We start from the raw sequence: 21,585 nt of genomic DNA, 5'->3' as shown, positions 1-21,585 counted from the left end.
TTTTACTGTAAGTACAATGGATACAATACAATGGATTACATACAGAAAAGCGATCAAACACTGACAACAACAAAGTGACACAGTTGTCAACCATGTGTGTGTCATGTACTCACCACTGTCTCTGTCTCTGTCGCGGTCTCTGCGATGGCCGTGGAGTCGGGCGGCTGCAGCGATCTTCATCTCCAGCTGTTTGCGCTTGGAGGCGTCGGCTGGCATGGGATCGCTGTAGTGGGGCCGGAGACGGCACTCACGCTGCGCCCTCACCGTCTCAGCCAGCTCATAGGCTGCGTCCGAGCTGGAGCGCCTGCAGCCCAGACTGGTGTGCTGCTGGTTGGAAGGATGTGTGTGTCAATCAAACGGTCATGTTGCTATAGCAACAGATGAAGAGGGGCAAAACTCTCCGAGGAGATAAGGTGAGAATGAAGAGAGAAATCACAGCTTGTGGATCTGTGTGTGCGTCTGTGTGAGGAGTTGTCATGTCACCATGTTCGCTGTCATGACATAATTACATAACAAATGTTGGTTATCTCTCTGATCCCAGCTTGTAGAACTGACAAGAATCCAAATTTCGTACTGAGACGCAGCACTAATCGTCTGCCAAGTTTTGTAACGGAGTCTAAACACAACATGGCCACACATCCAGAAATCTGCTCTTATCACAACTTGAAACCACCCAGCCTTGAAGATGAGAGATGTCCCCCTAGTGACAATTCAAAGCATTTCTTTCAAAAAATGTTCTTTAATTTTTTTACATAAAGCAAGGAATTCCCCGACATACTGCAGCATTCTGCACGGACAAACAATCATCACGTGGCTTTTAAAAATCCTTTTAGGGTCTATCAAGCCCCAAAGAGTTGACCTAAGATGGAAAGTTCAAAGGTCATCGCTATGACATGCGACTCCTCACCCCAGATGCATCGACCCATATCCATTGCATTTGATTATATTGGCTTTACATGAAAGATTACAAATTTTGACAGTTTTCTCATAACTAACAGCTACGCATTATGGAAAGGCGCAGGACGATTTTTATCGTCCTATACCAGAGAACAACATGATATACAGCTTGCAGCAATCAGGTAAAATGAAAGAGAATAATTCATGTTCCGTCGAATTATCAAATTGCAGCCCTCGCTTTAGGAATGCAGAGGAAGGGTCCATTGTGGATTCACAGCCAAAGGCAGAGAAAGGCAAGAAGCAAAACGCACCCCGACATCTGATTTCTAAACTACCTATGGCCTTGTAGCATGCAAGCAAGATGTGACTTTGTGTCAGTCCGGCTCCTCTGTTCTGCAGATGCAGAGAGGAGCACAATGCTAGCTGGAACTGAGGCTGGTGTCAAGCTGCAGCCAGCCAGCCAGCAGAGAGGAGTCATGCAGAGAGCAGGAATGAAGCGCTAGGGTACCGGCAGCCGACTGCTGGAGGGGGGCTTAATCCTCTTTTTACTGCAACCTCAGATGTCGAGCTGCTACTGGAAGACAGCGCGCTGCATGCTCGTTCTTGTCTCAACAAATACCTCTGCATCAGTATGTGTGAGTGATGTGCATGTGTGTCGCAGTCCCCTTGCTTGTCCCAGTCATCCTTAAATACCCACAGATCTGTGCGTTTCTGTACACTACGACGAAACGATGAAAAGCGCAGAGCAAAGACACGCACAAGACGACACATTAAAGACATAAAAACATCAAAATGAAAAAGAATCCTTACACATTCTCCTGCATCCACTCTTCCTCCTCCTCCTGCAGGCGTCTCGTCGCCAGCTTCGGCTCTGCAGGCCGTTGCCGACGTTGCCATGGCAACGGCGGAGGGCTGACAGTCGGCCAAGGGGGTGGTGATGTCACAGCCTCCGTCCCGGTCACCTGACAGCCTGACGGGGGCCTCGGCGGAGATCTCTGCACTGCAGCTGGTGGAGAGAAGAGGAGACGACGGTACAGAGGGGGAGAGAGATGGATGGAGAGAGGGGAGGGGAGGGGAGTGAAAGAGAAGGACAAGGGGAAGAAGAGAAGGCAAGGAGAGGAAGAGCGAAATAATGGGAAGAAGAGATGTAGGAGAAGGGAAGGGGGGGGTTGGGAGGATAGAAGTAGGATGTGGGAAAGAGGAAGTAAATGAGGAAAGCGGAAAAGTCAAAGCAGGGAGAAAGAAAACGCAGGAGGGAGGGATGGTTGAAATTATAATTCTGGCACAGTTCTCTTCTTCTTACAGCATCCCTGTCATACATTCTTCCCTCTCAAGCTCACATGCCTCTCTGCTTCCTGCTGTGTCTTCCTCTATTCCCATCACTCACCCTCCTCCTTTTCCATAATCTTTCTACCCCTCAAATCAATGCCTCTCCTCCCTTTTACCCCCACCCCAACCCCTCCTCAGGAGGACAGCAATTAGACACATCAGCTGACATTAACACCTGAACAACAGGGACACTGCCAGTACACAAACACACAAAACCATATAGAGGCATAATTTTCTTCATTCCTTTGTCTGATAAGTGTGGATCCATTCTTGCAGCACACAGCCAGCATGTTCTGAGACAGCCCACAAACACACTGTACTACCACTGTACTAAAATTGCACTGTACTGAAATGCACATACCCATAAGCACAAACCACAAATGCATGCCTGCAGGAATTATGCATGCATTTGTAAGAGCACATAACAAACACATACAGCAGAGACCAGAGGACTGTGCACCCTATAGTAGTCAAATTCTGACCATGAACCACAATGTGCTGGGAACATTTGTTGCAAGTCATTCTCCATCCCTTTCTAAGCCCTCATTTCCTGTTCAATCTCTCTACTGAAAAGGCATACAAATGCCACAAAATAGTAAAGTCGAAGCAGCTTTGTGGCAGACCTGTCTCCCCATTTTACTTAAAGCTGTATTTATTTTGATGGCCACTTGGGGGGAGAGACGACCACCACAACACACACTTCTGACAACGCTTTTTAAAAGATGTTACGGCAAACATCCAGTCGACACAAAGCAACATGATCAGTCATTTGGAGTCGTGCTTCTGGACACCTGATGAATATAAATCTAATATCCAATCTCCTTTTACCTCTGGTTTGGTCTCCACAACAGTGTAGATTTGGATTCAGAGGTGGGGGGGACACATGAGGTCAAAACATTCTTCAAAAACCAAACAAACAAATCCAAACTGTAATATGTGCATGCTATATCCTGCGTTTATATATTTCTATCATTCTAGCATCATTTTACAATGGAATTGGTTATCCGGCTTTCCTAATAAATAGTAGTCTAATAATAAAAAAGAAAGTTTAAAACTCTACTAAATTTTGCAATATTGTTGACAGGTTGTTGTTTTTTAGGAGAATTCTGACTATAAATAATAACCTATGATTTGTTTACCACAAAAACCCAAAGGAGTTTGCAGTATTTTCACAGCCCTGAGTAGTGCCTGTAGATCTTTCTCTCAGGTATAACGTCCACCAATCAGAGAGTAGAGCTGTTGCATCTACACTGTAGCCTGAAAGGCTGCTTGTAAAGCTTAATTACTGAGAATGCACAGATGGACATATCAACATTTTTATCAACATCTCTCCCCTGGATTTTGGCAGCTGGACAGTATGAAGATTCCGTTTAGAGAGATTTTAGTGAGTAAATCAAACTGAATTCTTAAAACGGAGGGGGGGAAAACGGTAAATGTCCCATCAAACCGAAAGTAGGAGCAAAAAGAGGCTATAAAAGCTAATGACTCCATCTGGGTTCCTCACAAAGATTCCTTTCACGTTATATGTAGTCATATTGATTAGTAAAGCTTTAAATGAATGCACCCACCTTTAAATTCTGCTTTCACACATTATTAACAACAGGAACTACATACATTCTATTCATTTTTTTTTTCTAAAACACTGGTGAGCTTTACAGCCCAGCAGACACGAGGGTGAAACACAATATCATTGCAAGAGAAAAAAAACCTACTGTTACAGCAATTTTAGAAGATTATTATATGTTTTACTTAAAATAAATGTGTTTGTGGTTCTTTATCGGCTCAGCGGGTTTAAAAGGCCCAGGGGTCAAAACCCATTATAAAGTCTTAATGTCTGGCTCGCAGAATGAAAGAAAGGCTGTACTGTACATTCCTGAAATATTGACTTTTCCCCCCCAAAGTGGTATATGTAACAAGAGAGGAGATGGCTAGTCTCAGGAGCAGGTGGGGTTAGCGTTGATCATGGCATGGCTTTATGGTTTATCCAACAGCAGCTATACATTTGGTGATATTGGCTCCTGAGTCCTGAGCTTGAATGTAATGTTTCTTGTCATGGCCACGGTAAACAAACTTGTTTTCATCAGTTAAACTGCTGCTGTTACTGTGGCTGCTGTGGAGACGAATGTTTGCATTATCTTTGCCCAATTCCAATCTCTTAAACTGTCCTTATTGCTTGTTTTAAATAGGATTGTAACTACTGTACAGGTCATGTCCATTATTGACCAATCTGTCAACTACTTTTATTTATTAATTGATACATTGTTGTTGGAAATTAGTGACCAATAAATAACCCACAAGCCAAGGTGACATCTTCAAATTGCTTGTTTTGATACAGATATTCAATTTACACTGATATAAAACAAATAATCAAATTACATTTGAGAAGCAGGAGCCAGAGAATGTTTGGATATTTGCCTGCTAAATGACATAAACAATTAACTGATTACTGTCAATCCTTTAATTAATTGTTCCAGCACTAGGTATTAACCTCTGCTATGATATTATGCAGTTCACTACGGCCTGTTATGTATCCTCAAATAACCCTGTGGCGATTTAACACGAGGTCTCATTATTCAAATGCTTCTTACATAACTGTCTTTTCTGAGCCCTGTCCCTCCCAAACCAGTTAAATTGCTGAGCTCTTTGTGGACACGTCAACTTCGCCGTGCACACATATTTCATAATAAACTACAGCAAACCCTGGGAACCTGTACTGGTTTGTGTTACACAAGTAATTACCAAAGCCAGCACAGTACAGATGAAAAGGTGTCCAGATGTCCTATTTAAACTGTTGCCAGTGTGTCAAAAAGGCAGGTATAAATAATGCAGTTTTGATTACGCAGCTCTAAAGCGTCCAACGAGTTTTTCCTGGGACAACATTAAATGCCTTTCCTTCACAGTATGAGCTGTCACATTGCGGGTGATGCATGGGAAGTAATAACCTGCAGCTTAATTCATCAAGGAACCACTGTATGTGATAGATCACCGCTCAGCACGGCACTATGTGACATTGAAATTAGCCCGGCTGTCATTTCCGCTGATGCATATCACTCCAATTAAATATATTTATGAGTGTGCATCTAATAGAGACAAATAAATAGAAACTGTTAGATACAGTGGACACATGCCTCCCTCCACACGCTCTACATAACTGGTGCACCTTCACTGCAGTATACAATAAACTCGGAGATGCGTTCACTTCTATAAAACCCTCCTAGGTGTAATAATATGAATATTACTGAAATAATATAACTAGAGCTGTATTGTGCTCCGTATGATAGTTTGGCTGCAGGATACATTTACAACAAACACAAAGAGATTTATTGGTGAAAGTCAAATACCTCAGGCTGCAGAGATCACACAGAATACAGTCATGTTTAATTAATAAATCTCCAAGTACTAAAATATTCACAGAGCCTCAAGTCAAATTTAAATCACAGGGGGGGCGCGTACGGTGTAGTGCATTTTGGGCGCTTTTTGAACAAAACAATGTTGAACGAGAGCTGCTGGGGCTGTCAATAGGCTCTGTGAGAGGGCTGCATCAGTGCTGAAATGATTAGTTGACTAATCAATTGGGAGAACAGAAGATAAGATAATCGTTTGAATTATTAATCAAGCAAAATACTAAAGTCTGGTTCAAGCTTCTTAAATGTGAGAATTTGTTGCTTTTCTCGGTTTTACATCATCGCCACCTAAAAATATTTTAGTTTTTAGCCTTGCTAACGACATGACCTTAGAGATGGTAATGTGAGTCGTCTTGGTCGAGACTGAAATATATAAACAACTATTAAATGGATTGCCATGGCATTTTATAAAGACATTCAGAGTCTGAGAGGATGAATCCTAATTACATTGGTGATGGTTTTAGTTTTTTTTGTTTTTGTTAAAAAAACTAAATTATTATTGTTATTACTGATCGAATTGTCATTAAATTTTGTACAGAAATTCATGGTCCCCTCAGGATGAATTTCAATAACTTTACTGATCCTCTGACTTTTTCACCAGCTCAAAACTTAAATTTGTCCAATACTTGCCTAAGTACAGCCTCAAAGATCCTTGAGCATCTTGATTAGATAAAACAAGCAATTTAAAGACATCATTTTGGGCATGTTTCACAATTTTGACTATCATAAAAAATAACCTTTAGCTGCAGTCCAAGACTGCCGCTCTGCACTTTCTCATATTGAACATATACACAAAGACACACACACAGCAGTTATTTTTCTGCTGCCTTCATGCAGTCGAGCTTCAGACATCAATCATCCCTTCTAGCAGCGCAGACAAAGGAGCGACAGTCAGTGGAGAATCCCGTCAGGCAGAGAAAGATACCGTCTATATCTCCCATCTATCACAGCCTGCAGAGGGGTGGAGTTGATATTCTTCAACAAGCCTTATCAAGTAGCTCCTCTGTGCTCAGGGTCTAATATTTACAATGCATGGAGGCCTGGACCCAAATGGCACCACAGTGCTGTAAAACACACCCTCCTCTTGTTTGTCCTTGATCAGAATGAACCACAGTGGAGTAAAGCCTGCATTTATTTAGCCAACAGCTGACAGCAAGAGAGAGAAAGAGAGAGAGAGAGAGAGAGAGAGAGAGAGAGAGAGAGAGAGAGAGAGAGAGAGAGAGAGAGAGAGAGAGAGAGACACACACACACACAGGGAAACAGCAAGTCTGTAGGGACGGTGCCAGTCTTCCAGTCTGTCATGCTTCATGCCAGCCTCCCGCCCACCGTCTTGTCTGCAGAGCCAACCCTGTTAGCTCCGACAGCTGTTACCACAATAACTGAGATAAATCGATAACACAACAACGCACACTGGCTTAAACAGATTCGTACACACCGTACACACCGAAACAACAGTCTGGCACTACAAAGCACACACGTTGTGCTCACATACACTTCACTGATAAACACACACACCTCTGCTGCTGAAGGTTGCCACAGGGCTCAGATGATGTGTACAGGATCTAAATTTGGCCAAGAGTTTGACTGGATTTAAAAGCAACATGCCTATTGCTGAAATACTCAGGTCTCATTGCAAGTACAGTGCAGCACAAACAGAGAAATTAGAAATCCTAGATCTTTTGTTCTCATTTTTCTACCTGCAGTAGAAATGGGTTGTATTTAAAGTTGGAGTCACACACAAAGGATTTTCACAACTCCACTTTGGTGGGAGAAGTATTCAGACTTTTACTACTACAAATACTACAGTGTAAAAGTACTGAATTCATTCCTGCATTCCTACTTTTACTTTTGTCAGTTGTCAGTATTATATAATATACACACACAATAATCAATGGTGAAAGTCCCTAAGTACAAACAGTATATTCAAGTACATTTTGGAGTAGTTAACCTGAGCTTTTCAACTGAATGGTACTTCTACGTTATAAATATGACATATTGGGTGATTTTCACTTTTCATAAAGTATGATCAGCAAAATGTACAGTACTTGCATACAATTTTGACTTTTACATGTGATGGAGTATTTTAACCCTAGGCTACATATAATCTTGACCTTTAACTTTAATCATGGTGTTTGTTTTTGTTTTACTTAAGTAAAGGATCTGAATACTTCTGACAATGATAGACACATACACTGCCCTCCTCCCAAACTAACCTCTTCTTGATGAGGTCCAGTGCAGAGCCGATGAGGCCATCCTTCATCTTATAGATCTTGGCGCCGTAGCTGGACAGGTCCGTCCCCTCCAGAAGGAGCGCTGGGCAGCAGCTGGAGGGCCGACCCCAGTTCTCCCTGCTGGGCGGGAAAGGAACTGACCCAGCTGGTTCCAGACTGCTCCTCCTACGCCTGCTGCTCCCATCATCTCCCCCTGCAGCAGGGGCTTTCTCCTGGGTTGAGCTGGCCACGGGCTGCAGGGGTGAACGTGGAGACGGGCCTGTGCGGATGGGTGAATATGTGCTGGTAACGGAGGTGGAGATGGGAGGGCTGCTACTGTTCACAGTGTTACAAGGAGGTCTCTCTGAGGTCCCTCTGCTCATTTCTCCCTCCAGCTCCTCTGAATCTTCTCGCTGCTCTCGGTTTCCTCCACTACAGCTCAACTGAGGGACGGCCCGATCAGAAGGAGATATCTTACGGTCTGATATTCCTGCTTCTTGTGACAAGTCAGCCTCAGATTTTCCAGATACCACAGAACCCGCTGTGGACTCTTTGCTCTGTTCACCCTCTTTCTGCCTCATCCTCTTAAACTCCTCAAACGTAGGGATATGTAGGCGTCCCACAGGGGGTCTGCGGCGCTCCGATGCAGAATCTGATGCATTCCTGTTACCTGCAATGTTGTCTGTTGTGTATGCTGTCTTAACCACTTTTGGGCTGGATGGAGAGCTATGGAGAGCCAGGTTGGGGCTGCTGTTCTGCCGCCGGAGCTGTAGGCGCCTCAGGACCTCCTGCTTGATCTCCTCTGGGCTGGTGATGCGCATTGTGCACAGCGGCCTGGACCCAGTAACTGTTGAATTGACGTGATGCACACCCTCCCGTTCGATGGGTGTAACACCCGGGATCACCTGAGGCCGCAACGGAAGGGGCTTCAGAGGCTCAAGTGATGACCGTGCACTCTGGAGGCGGAGTTTCTCCCGCAGGCCCTTCCTCGCATCCCATTCGTCGACGCCACCTGAAAACAGCAACTGAGGGAAGAGCGGTAGGTCCTTCCTGGGCAGCCCATGTCGAGGGTAAAACGCCAGACTCTCTTGGTTGGGTACAAATCCATGGCCACCCACCATAGATCCATCTGGAGGCCCATCATACCAGTGGCTAGTGGAGGTGTAGCGTAAAATAAACTCACTGTCCACACTCCTGTAGGGGGCGGCACTGAATGCACACAGGCCAGAATCTGCCACAGTGTTCCAGTTGAGGTTCTCCATACTCCTGTAAGGCCTGCCGCCATTGCTTCCTGTGTGGTTGCCAGAGCCCGGCGCCGGCACCTGACCCGGCCACACCCCCAGAGGGCCCTGCCTGCTGGAGCAGTACCTCAGCCCCAGGTTAGTGAGCAGGGTGCTGCTGTTACACCTGGCCATGAGCGGGAAGGGAGCCCCCTGGAGGCCCGGGTAGTGAGGGATGCTGGGTCTGTGTCGGGGGAAGGAGGACAAGGGGTCGGGGGACAGAGGGAGGTTGGCGATGCAGGGCTCCATGTCTATGAGGAGGTCGAGGCAGGAGGCGCAGCCAGCAGGAGAGCCAGCGGAGGCTGCAGCGGAGGAGGTGGAAGGGTAGTCACATGGTGGTGGAGGCTTTACGTCTGGCATGGCTGTGGGCTCAACGAGCAGCCCTCAGACACACTGTCAGCAGGTATGAAGATCTGCAGCCTGCAGGGACGAAGACAGAGTGTGTGATGATAAGATGATAAAAACATATATATATATATATATATATATATATATATATATATATATATATATATATATATATATATATATATATATATATATATATATATATATATATATATATATATATATATATATATATATATATATATATATATATATATATATATATATATATATACATATATATATATATATATATATATATATATATATATATATATATATATATATATATATATATATATACTGTATATAAGCTGTAATTATGTCTGCAAGGTTTAGCCAATTTACTACAAATCACTAGCCTGACGTGGTCATACTCAGACCTCGAATGGCTAAATTCGGCTGGCATGCAGGCTAACAAATCACTTTACATCACAATGTTTCACATTCATTTCTGTAGAATATCAAAATTAATAGCAGGCTGTTGCAGTTGAGCAGTTATATCTGAAACCAGTGAACATAAAGTCTGCATTAGGTGTTAGTCAGTATTATATTATTGTTGCATAGTAGTTTGTGAATGAATTACACAACTCCAAAAACCTTAATCTGTATACTGTAACATACATTCAAAAACATGCTAGCTCCCAAAATGCTTTTATGATGATTTTCTACACAAAATGGTTTCTTTGGTATCTCTCTCAAATTTTAGATCTATGCTGGAATTGAATTTGGAACTTTGTTCTTTGTTTCTAAACAACAGTTTGGATGCACAATTTAGGTTTATACCCAAAGTTGAAAGTCACTAAATTTAGTAACTTCATTTATCCAATCCTGAATCTGAAAGGCAAAGACTAAAGCGGATCTTAAGTCTGAAATTGGCAACGAATTATAATAATAATTCTGCTATCTAAAGCTGGGAAATTATTCAAAATGACTTTTGATGGAATGATATGATTATATCATGTTATGGTTTTACAAAATGTTTAAGAGTTAATGAATGGTTCCAAGCTAATTGTAATTAAGAACTGACTAATGAGTTCACACCAAATAACACTGGCACAAAGTGTACTGCATTCAATATATATTTACTTATTGTTATGTGCAATTGTGTGTACATTTGCCATATTGTGACAATACCACATGGCCCTTCTGTTATCAGACTAGACTCCTAGACCAGACTAGATGGTTTTGGTTAAACTCATAATAGAGCACAGCTCTTATACTTGTGCCATGTGACAGAGAATTGTCAGAAGTCTTCAGCCACAAGGACGATAGCACAGTACACACATATTGGAATATTGGATAACCACAGCTCTGGACACAGAGACACTGTCTGTGATGTGTGCTTCCTTCATCAGAATAATCACATTCATTTTATATAAATGGCACCCTGTCTACCCCCTCGGGCTCTTTTTTTCCTTTCTCTGCAGCAAGAATAATAATAGAGGGATTATTGCCCTGCTTGTCAGGCTATTAAAACATGAGATTAAGAGACAGATACAGAGAGACAGGCAGTGCAGGAGGGAGGAAAAAAGAGTTGGTAAAAGAGACAAAGATGAGACGAAGAGAGAGGAAATGAGTGTGACGTTAAGAGAAAGCGGTAAGCTGAGGAACAGTAATGAAGATAACTGCTCGGCTGTCCGCTGGCGGCCGGCTCTGCCCTTTCCTTCTAACTAATCAGACAGCAGTTGTAGATTAGCCAGGAGCCGAGAGAGCCGGCAAGACAGAACGGGGTGTACTGCAGCGCTTTCTCTCTCTCTGTAATGAGTATGAATAGCATGTCGACCGCCCAACCCAAACAGCCATCATCCATATCTCACATTCTGTCTGCAGCGCAGGCTAACGGCTGTGATTATGAAACAGGGACTCAGAGGGCTCATCCCTGATGCATTAGGAGAATAATAAAACCCAGATCATCTTTAGACTCAAACACTCCCTAATGCCAAAGCACGAACAGGCCGCCGTGCTTCTCTGCAGCTTTGCAGTAATGGATAAATCTCTATTCCTCACGTTTGGATGTAAGCAAGGCTGTGATCAGAGGTAATCAGTAACCTCCAACATACCAAGCATGGTATCCCTCAAATGACATTTGTTAGCGGTTTATTAAATCAATGGTTCCCCAAAACTAAAACCAAGAACATCAATGTGTTGTTTTAAAGTGAAACACTGAGGACTGGAAATTAGTGGAAGTCAAAGGAAAGCAATTCATTGAAAATCATCAACAAGAATCACATCAAAAGAAAAGTGTTACAGAGCTCCATTGTCCAAAAACTATTACAAATAACGAGCCACACTATTGCACTGGGTGACACGTTCCTTTATTACCGTGAACACACACACACACACACTGTAGTTTACTTTTGACTCACACACATACGTATGGTCCTGACAGATCGACTAACGCTTCGTTGGTTTCAGTCTTAAAGCAGGCTTACCCTTAATTATTATCATGGGTTTGCATCATACTGCATGAGATGATTTGTATGGCTTTATTTTATAATCTTCATTATATTCATATTTTGATATCTTTACTGTTGTATCTTTTCTTTGAATTTTGTACTTTGGACATTTGGTCATGTGATGGAACAATTTGTACTCCTGTACCTTGTATTTTAGAAGCTGGAAACTATTTATGGATACAAAAAACAAACAGGGATGCCAGTTTTTTTACCTGACAAATCAGTGTATTTCATCTCATTTATTTAAGAGTCATCAGACATGCTAGCTGCTCTGTGAGACTGTACTGAGACACAGTGGAGCTTTGACTTAAATACTCACATGCTCAAAGAGAAAACATAGCATGCTGATACTAGCTAGCATTAGCCAATTAGCACTAAACAAAAAGTACAGCTGAGGCTGATGGGAACACCCATCAGTATTTTTGGGGGGGGCTCAGTCTGTGGGGACTTAGCTTGGGAACCAGAGGGCCGCTGGTTCCAGTATGGAGCATGGACTGGTATTGTAGCTGGAGAGGTGCCAGTTTACCTCCTGGGCAACGAACTGAACCCCAAACTGTTCGGGGTGCCCGTACATGGGAAGCCCCTTCGCTCTGACATCTCTCCATTTAATGCATGTGTATCGGTCCTGTTTGCATGTGTGCATTTCAGCCCTAGTAAAACGTCAGAAGAACACTACAGATATTACAATTCATCCTGAAGGGGACATGAATGTGTGTTCCAAATTGAATGGCAATCCATCCAATAGTTGTTGAGTTATTTCACTAAAAACCACAAATGTCAACCTGCTGGGATCACTAAAATCATTAGGATTCATCTTCTAGTAAGTGACTAAGACAGTTTGCACAAAATATCATAGATCAATGCGTGGGCCATCCGTCTGACATAGCCATCCAAAGAGCCACTAGTATGGCAAAAAAAATCCAATATATGCAATATTGGATTTTTTTGCATATAAAGTCATTAAGCATATAAAGCAGTCTTGCTCACAAATTGGCAACATTCCCCACGACGATCTAATTAGACCGGAGACATTAAATGCCTACCATGCTATAAACGGTGAGGAAAAATATCTGATATTTTATCATGCATTTCATTTGTCCATTACTATGAAGACCCTGTGAGCTCAAAACCGATTGGTGTATAATCAATATTATGCCTGACTAAATAATGGCTTTTAATATGCTTCTTGCCTTTGCTCTGCATAGGAGCGAATGAAGAATGTTTTAATTTCTATGATCAGTTTTATCATCTTGAAGACCACCTTAAGGTTTCCTGGACTTACTGCATGTGAAAATGACTGAGCACTTGGCCTCTGTTATTCTGTTTGGCAGACACAAATATGTGTGTGCATAGTTTGGAATGGAGAAAAAGTGCTGATATGCTGGAATTGGGCTTTAATTAGCATGAACGTGTGTGTCTGAATAGCAGGCAGCATGCTGCTCAGCATGCCTGTGCCTCTCTCTGCCTTTCTCTGGTTGAATTACTGCCAGTATAAAGGCTCTCTGGAGGTCCGCGCTTTTTCGGCTCCCTCTGTCACCGGAGCTAACTGAAGAATAACTCATCCCTACCAGCAGGACAGTAAATCAGCCTCCATGTCCCAGCATGCACAGAGGCTGGTTTCTCCAGATATGATGGCAGAGTGTGTGAAGTGTACAGCATTACAATAAGGAAATCAATCATTTATGTGTTCGGATTTACTGTCAGTGTCTCCATTATTAACTACACTTACAAACCTCCATCTTAACAAGTCAGTTTGTGTATGATATTGTTCCCTACATTTAAAATGATGTGGCCAAAAGTGTGTGGACACCTCTGTTTTGTGTACTCTTGGCCTCGGGACAGATTTTTTTTTATATGGTTTAGACTAGGCCCTTTATTTAGTTCCAATGAAGTTCAATCTTAATGCTACAGCATACACTGATGTCTTAGACAATAGTATGCTTCGAATTTTGTGGTAACAGTTTCTGTTTGTCCCTTTCCTGTTTCTTCATGACAATGCCCCAGTGCTGAAATTCAGATCCATAAAGAAATGGTTTTCCTAGTTTGCTGTGGAAGAACTTGGCCTGCATAAGGCTCTACTGTTGCTGCGTAATTCTGTCTATGCATAGTTTTATCAGTGTGATCTTATATGTGAGTCAGTGTCTATTTTGCTATCTCTCCTCCTCTCTGACTGGGCAGAGGTTATCTAACAGCGAGCATCGTGTTGCAGAGATCAGGTTTGGAAGAAAATCCTCCTGTTGCAGCCAGCAGTTCCTGCAGTGTGCTGTCTGATCTTCTAAACTTACCCCATTTTAATCAAGCCTCTACACTGCTTCTCTCCTCCTACAGGTCATTGGATCAGATCCCAAAGTCCCCGGCTCCCTCTGCTCAGTCTCCTCTTAGTACAGCGATCTGTCTGGATTTTCCACCGAGCCAGACAGACGTGGCCTTAAGCTAAAAGTAAAGAGAGAAAAAGAAGAAAAAAGCATATCAAACAATGAGCTGAACATAACAACAAACTACCACACAAGTGCTGCTGCCTTTCACTCTGTGAGACAAGGAGACACACAGAGCAACAGAGACTTGAGGCTTGAATAGCAGCTGTATCCTGATACTGTAAAATAAACCGTGTCCTCCTTTCGCAGATTGAATTAGATGTTGAGTCAATTACATAATTAGTGTTTTTCTGTCAGGAGACACTAGCAGATTACATGCATCATGCCAAGAGCTTGGCCACAATAGTTTGTGTGTGTGTTGAATCAGTCACAGGTTTCTTTAAAAACAGCCTGCAGATAATTATTCAGTAAGAGAGGAAACAAAAACTGGTGGTGCCTGCCCAGGAGACCACAGAGGATTTTTTTTTTTTATTCAAATCTAGTTCAATTACTCCTTTTAAATAAACAATAAAGAAAACAATGAAATAAACTAAACTAGACTTTTGTACCTGCTCAATAAATAACATAAAATGACAAAAAATTAAGATAAATTAAAATGCTATTAGATTTATTTTATTTATTTATTTTTATATATATATATATATATATATATATATATATACATACATACATACATACATATATATATATATACATATATATACACATACATACACACACACACACACAGCTGTCGCTGCTAACACTTTATTATAAATAAATCTGGTGCAAATATGTGTTATGAATTGCCCTTTTCAAATAAGATATATGAAACAAAATAAACAGCTTCAGCAGTAAGACACCATCCGTACGCTGCAGTTAAAAAAAAGTTGTTTCCTTAAAACACTGTAAATAAGAAAAACACAAAGTTCACTGAAACCAACACGTTCAAACTCAACGTCAAGATGCAGTTCAAAATATACACTTAAAAAAGGAGAAGTATAAAAGCAGTGAGATAAACAACACAAATTCCACACATAACATCACAGCAGACATGAATGTAATGTAGGCCAGCAGGCCTAAAATAAAACAAAAGAGAGTGAACTGCATTACAGACACAGCTCAGATCAAAGACACTACTCAGACTGAGAATTATGAATAATCAGTTCACAAAAAAACAAACAAGAATGATCCCCACCTCCTCTTTAAACACGACTGCTCCACTAAAACCTGCATCCACCACTTCAACATCTTCAGCCACACAATGAGAAATAAAATGTTGTCATTCAAAGCTCAGATCACGTGTTCTCTGACGTTAATAACCCCCATCTCCCCTCCCCTCCAGGGGATGGAGAGTGCTGTGGCTGCATCATCCAAAGCTTTGACAAGTGACTGTCACTATAGAACTGAACCACCACCTCCCCAACCACACACACACACACACACACACACCCAGAGGTGCTGCATAACTGAGAGCATTCCAGAGGATCCTCCGTTTTGACCATGTTGAAATCAACTTTTATATAACCATTTGAATTTTGCAATAACTGCACTTTTACATTTTGTTTGTCATCAGATCTGTTGATTTAAAAACTTTTGGGTGGGATTTTGAGAGTCTGAATTAGCTCAGTTCTTCAGCTGCACTTTGCCCACTGGGAGAAGTCTCCACTCTTAGCCCTCTTGCACACAGAATAACCCCGCTCTGACAATCCCACTGAAACTGATAGGCTTTTCCGAGAGGGAATGATAAATTGGTAATCGGCACTGACTGAAGTGACCCATTTATTTATTTATTTTATCTCTCTCTTTTTATCCGGCAAGCGTTTAAATCACTGAGCCAATTCCCTGCCGTTCCGGCCCGTTTCATTCATCCCCTCAGAAGTGTTTCTGAGCAGACCGTGCTGATCTGTGTGTGCGAGTGTGTGGGGCTGAATGTCTTTCAGATCCTATATGCAATGGTAGAAGAGGTGATAATAATGTGCTCCATGGTTTTTGACACCTCTAGTGTTCCCTACAGACATGAAGACTCACGCCTCTGTCTGTCTGGTCCAGCTGTGGTGTCTGTGTGTGTGTGTGTGTGTGTGTGTGTGTGTGTGTGTGTGTGTGTGTGTGTGTGTGTGTGTGTGTGAGAAAGTGAGAGAGAGATAGAGACAGACAGTCTTTCAGCCTCACACACCGCAATACTCATATTTGTGGTTCCATAAAAACAGGTAATATAAGAAGTAAACATAATCTGCTCTCTGTCACAAGAATTACTTCTGCATAAACAAACATGTGTGTTAGATTTACAGTGTTGCTAATACCATATACTGTATAAAATATATTGCTCAAATACACATTTGCCACTATACCCAAAAATATATATTTGTATTTCATTGCATGACAATTCTGTTTAAATTCTGCTGGAATTATGCATTTATGGTCAGTCATACAAACTGTAAAAGATGACTTCCCTGACCACGCTTGTGATTTCATTGCTTTTTTGTAGGCAACCATCAAGTATCAAATTTCAGAGCCCAGACTTCCACAAATAAATGACATGCACAGGAAACAACATATGATGTAATAATATATGAAAAAGTTTAACTGAGGCACTGAATGAATCAATTCAGAATATTAACATGAAAACATGCCCAAAAATGATATTTTGTTATTCTGCAAAAGGACTCAACATAAGTCAGAACTCTGTCAGGTAGCATGGTGGTTTGAGTTAATTGTATTTAAACACCCTTAAAACCAACATGGCATGAATATGTTCACTTCCCATTGATGTGTGCTGAGGCTCAGCAGGTGTCTCAATCTGAAGCTCCATGCGGTTTGCCAGAAAGACAGACTAACGTTAGCACAGCTGGAAGGCACAGTAGGAGTGTGACAGACACTGTGAGGCCAAGACTGGAAAGGACACACAGTCAGACAAATGCATTTAAATTAGTCTTTGTACCTTCGATTTAGCCTTCTAGCTACACTGGCCGGTGGTTTCTAAACTAAAAAAAAAATGGACCATACTGTACGCCTTCTAAGTCAAGGCTGGGTGCTGTGTGGTAGTAAAGTTAGGAGGACAGCCGGGCAATGTGACCTGTATGTGTTTGTTGTTGTCCTCCCTTTCTACACTGCATTTTACATCAGGTATGCCACCGAGTCGGATACTAAATTGTCACAAACTAAGAAAACCTTTGACCAAAAAGAAATAAAAAATACCAATGAATGTAGCTTTAAGTTTATTTTAATGTATTGTAAGTCAAGTCAAAGGGAAGTCTTGTGGTAATACTACAAATGTTAGGGTGTGTATGTGCTTGAGTGCATCGACACACTGTTTGCCAGCATGTCAGAAAATGGCAGACTGCTGTCCACATACTGTGTGCTGGCATGCAGTCTGGTCTCAAACATGGCGGCTGCTGTGATATTTCACTTGGCACAACAGCAAGCCTGAAGACGCCGGCCACCGGCAAACACTGAAATACGGCCGACTGGTTTCTCTTTTATGAGCCCCTGAAGCCACAATAACAACAGCCTGCAACAGCAGTGACTTACACTGTGACTGAGGGAGCAGAGAGCGTAAATGTAAGGCGGTGAGGTGAGAAGGCTTGACAGGTGACAAAACAGCTCAGAAGTCATAGTCAACATCAAATGCAAAATGTACACTATCACTGCCTGTATTTAAATCTTAAAAATCTTGCCATTTGCATGACATTTAGCTAATATTACAACATGTCAACATACTCATCCACATCTCAACACTTCACTCCTGGTTTAAAGGATACTCCATCCAAAATCTACTTTGGGGTACATTAATCCCGGTGAGCTGCAGAGACCCCAACCGGCCCCGTCAGACACCGCCTACCAAGAGCCTGGGTCTGTCTGAGGTTTCTTCCTAATAGGGAGTTTTTCCTCGCCACTGTCGCACTGCTTGCTCTTGGGGGAATTATTAGAATTGTTGGGGCTTTGTAAATTATAGAGTGTGGTCTAGACCTACTCTATCTGTAAAGTGTCTTGAGATAACTTGTTATGATTTGATACTATAAATAAAATTGAATTGAATAGAATGGAATTGAGATGGCTGTAAAAAGTTTCTACGCAAAATGTCACCACAGAAACTTTGCAACCCCCAACGTTGACTTGTTTTATGCCCCCAACGTCGACTTCAAGGCAGCGCTGCGACCGTCAACTTGAAGGCTTAAAACACCAAACACCTTTTGCAGTATAATCCACTTTTTCACTGTCTATCTTTATTTTCAGCATTTTGCTACTTATAGTAGTTTTGGCAAAATATTTAGAAATAATTTTGGAAAATCTATAACTGTTTGGAACATCCTGAGCGAGCTTATGTACAGTGATAAAGTGGATTGTGTTACAGGAATAGCTGACTAAGTAAGTGAGTGTGTAAACTAAAATTTCTCTAAAGCACTTTTTAGAACTGTAGCAGCAAGGTGCTTTACGGAAGAGAGAAAGGAAAAAGAAAATATAGAAAAAGTGTAAATAGGACAAAACTTCAAATATTTTATCAATCTTACAGGTGGTTTCATATTCAAAAGATAGATAGATTTTAAGTGCAGTATCACTTTAATGGCCTTTCCTAGGTGTGATCTGTGACTCTCTTGACACCGAGAACAAACAAAACTCACGCGGGAGTGGACTCTCACTTTATACATGTCAGATTTGGGCAAAAATATATGTAAATGCATCCAAATCTTTTAGGGAGTGAAAGGCAAAAAACAGAAAGCGTCACTTATAATGCAGATTAAGATAAAAACCAAACAAACCTCATAAACATCTCAAATATGTGACATATGTATCCCGCAGTTTTGCATCAGTAATCTGCCTGTCTGACGGTTTACCTGTCCGCCTGCCTCTCAGTGTGTAAGTCATCTATTAATCCTGCAGTTTACATCTTTATCCCTGTGAAAGTCTATCCACATAAAGCTCCAATCCTCCCAGCGTGATCTGTGCTCAGCAGCAGTCTATTGATTGAGATGCTTATCTGCAGTGTCTTACATAAGAAGAACTGACCGCCATTATCATTATAGATTTCTGCATATAAGCAGGATTTGTGATAGGAAGGGATTTCTCCAGCAGAGTAACATTATTGTCACTTTGAAACTAACATTTCCAGCACATATGTGATAAAAATACTCAAATAGGCTTACATTCGCTGGTAAAAACACAAATAATTACTGTTTTTTAAGCTATTATTGTTGTAATTATTGTTACAATTTATATATTAATCAATTAGTCGGTCAAGTAAAACTTAATCGTTGACAATTCATTTTTAATGTCCAAGAATATTTGCTTGCTTTTCTTATATTTAAGTTTGTTTCTTTATTATCTTGTTAACCTGCCAAAATGAGCACTTTTTTTAGACATTACTTGAACTTGATAACATGGGAATTTGTAAAATGTGGTTGATATTTTGTAAGCTAAACAATTAACTGATGAATACAAACTATGTAATATTCACGTTCCAGTCTCATTCGTAATCAAGGACAATGAGTCATCCAGCTAAATCTCTGTACATCTTAAACTTGTGAGACTCTATTGTACACACACACACACACACACACACACACACACACACACACACACACACACACACACACACACACACACACACACACACACACACACACACACACACACACACACACACACACACACACACACACACACACACACACACACACACACACACACACACACACACACACACACACACACACACACACACACACACACACACACACACACACAAAGTGAAGTGGCTCTACATCTCCTGTCAGGAGGAGGATGGACCGAGCAGAGGGGAGAGGTTAGAGCTCTTGTGGATCAGTGGAGGCAGAACATTAACTGCTACTTGAAGGATTAGTTTACTAAATGGTTGAGATAGGATGCAAATTAAGGAAGTGAGGAGGGTGAATATGAAATCAGGAAAGCAGAACAAGAGCGATAATTATGAGGAATGAAAAAAGCATCTGGTTGGTCTTTGGGACCTGAGCCTCATGCAAACTTCTCACTGACTACATGTGTGAGAAGCTTCCAAGTGCTTTCAGGGTTTTGGATATCAGGAGAAACGGATGGTTACACTGGAAAAGGGTTAACTGGACCTTTAGAATTAGATAAGATAAAAAATAAAAAATAAGATACAACTTTATTTATCCCAAGGAAAATTATTGTGCATAACTTGCAATACAAAGTAGTAAGGAATGCAAATATATAGTGGGTAAAAAAAAATTAAGTTGGATTAAGCATTTTGTGGCTCCAGAGGGAGCAGAGTGAGATCTGATAAATTGCCTCAAATGATGTCACTTGAGTCAGCGTTGGTTGGAGCTGAAGTTTGAGAATGATAAAAATTCTGCAGGTGGAGAGCTAAAAATAAGTTAGCTTAATGGATCTTTGTAGCCCACTGCTCATTTCTGCTTGAGGTTAGAGGCTAAAGGCTACATTAGCTGCCTCTAGCATAACCAAATCGCCGACAAATGGTCAGTTGGCATTGTGGGTAATGTAGGTGTCATGCAGGTTTTGGCAAGTAATAAGAGTGCATGGAGAAAAAAGGCAATATCTCTGGTTCTGCTACACTTATTTAAAAACTTTAAAAAAAAATGTCCATCATGAGTCTGATAATGTTTTAAGAGTGCAATGCTGAATTACTGAGTACTCTTTTAATACACTACCAAGGGGATAAGGACTGTGATATATGGGGAATTGTTCAATTTAAACTAGGAGGAGAAATTTTAAAATCAATAGCAGAGATTAAAAAAGAGCAGATCCAGGACACTTTGTTGGATCAGGGCAACAAAGTAAAAAAAGTTGATTTCTAAACGCTTCTGTGGACTTTTAATCAATCAGTATGCCAGTCTATCATTGTCAGTTGAACGTTTCTGGTGCTTGTGAGCGGCCTACATATTTTCCCCACTTTGGGAGTTTGAATGCACACAGGAAAGGCAATGATGCCTTTCCCATTTTTAAGCTCCAATTTCCACCCATAAATGAATGCAGCATTAGCATTGACGATGACTGTAATACACAGGGAGATGGGTGATCTAAGTTAGGAAAAAAGGTTGTAAAGTGAAAAAAAAACAGCTTCCAGCGTCTTTCATTCGTGCATACAGATGCTGAAGAGTTTCTTCAAAGGCAACATTTCCATTTTTTCCCCCTCTCAGACACATTCCCACATGCACAGACACAGAACCCCCCACATACCCTCCTCTAGGTTTCCCATCAGCCAGTGAAATGTGGGTTAATGAGGCACCACCCGGGGGCACTGTCAGCAA

The 21,585-nt window shown here is 41.5% G+C and overlaps 1 protein-coding gene across 2 annotated transcripts in view; it reads right to left on the bottom strand.

Moving 5' to 3' along the window:
- arhgef49 (Rho guanine nucleotide exchange factor 49) overlaps positions 1-21,585 on the bottom strand; it is a 69,833-nt gene that overhangs the window by 11,510 nt on the left and 36,738 nt on the right. Inside the window, exons 2-5 of one of the 2 annotated variants that reach the window (XM_028591047.1) lie at positions 14,252-14,399; positions 7,844-9,540; positions 1,708-1,903; positions 114-327 (exon numbers count right to left, since the gene is read on the bottom strand). In XM_028591047.1, coding sequence (XP_028446848.1) covers positions 114-327; positions 1,708-1,903; positions 7,844-9,480 — 2,047 coding nt within the window. In that variant the 5' untranslated portion in view covers positions 9,481-9,540; positions 14,252-14,399. The remainder of the gene's footprint in view (positions 1-113; positions 328-1,707; positions 1,904-7,843; positions 9,541-14,251; positions 14,400-21,585) is intronic. The other variant, XM_028591048.1, reaches the window with a different exon arrangement.

Source organism: Perca flavescens, chromosome 11, assembly GCF_004354835.1.
Source record: "Perca flavescens isolate YP-PL-M2 chromosome 11, PFLA_1.0, whole genome shotgun sequence".
NCBI classification, from domain to species: Eukaryota; Metazoa; Chordata; class Actinopteri; order Perciformes; family Percidae; genus Perca; species Perca flavescens.
Note: the sequence above shows the minus strand (reverse complement) of the source record. Positions and strands in the feature narration are given on the sequence as shown.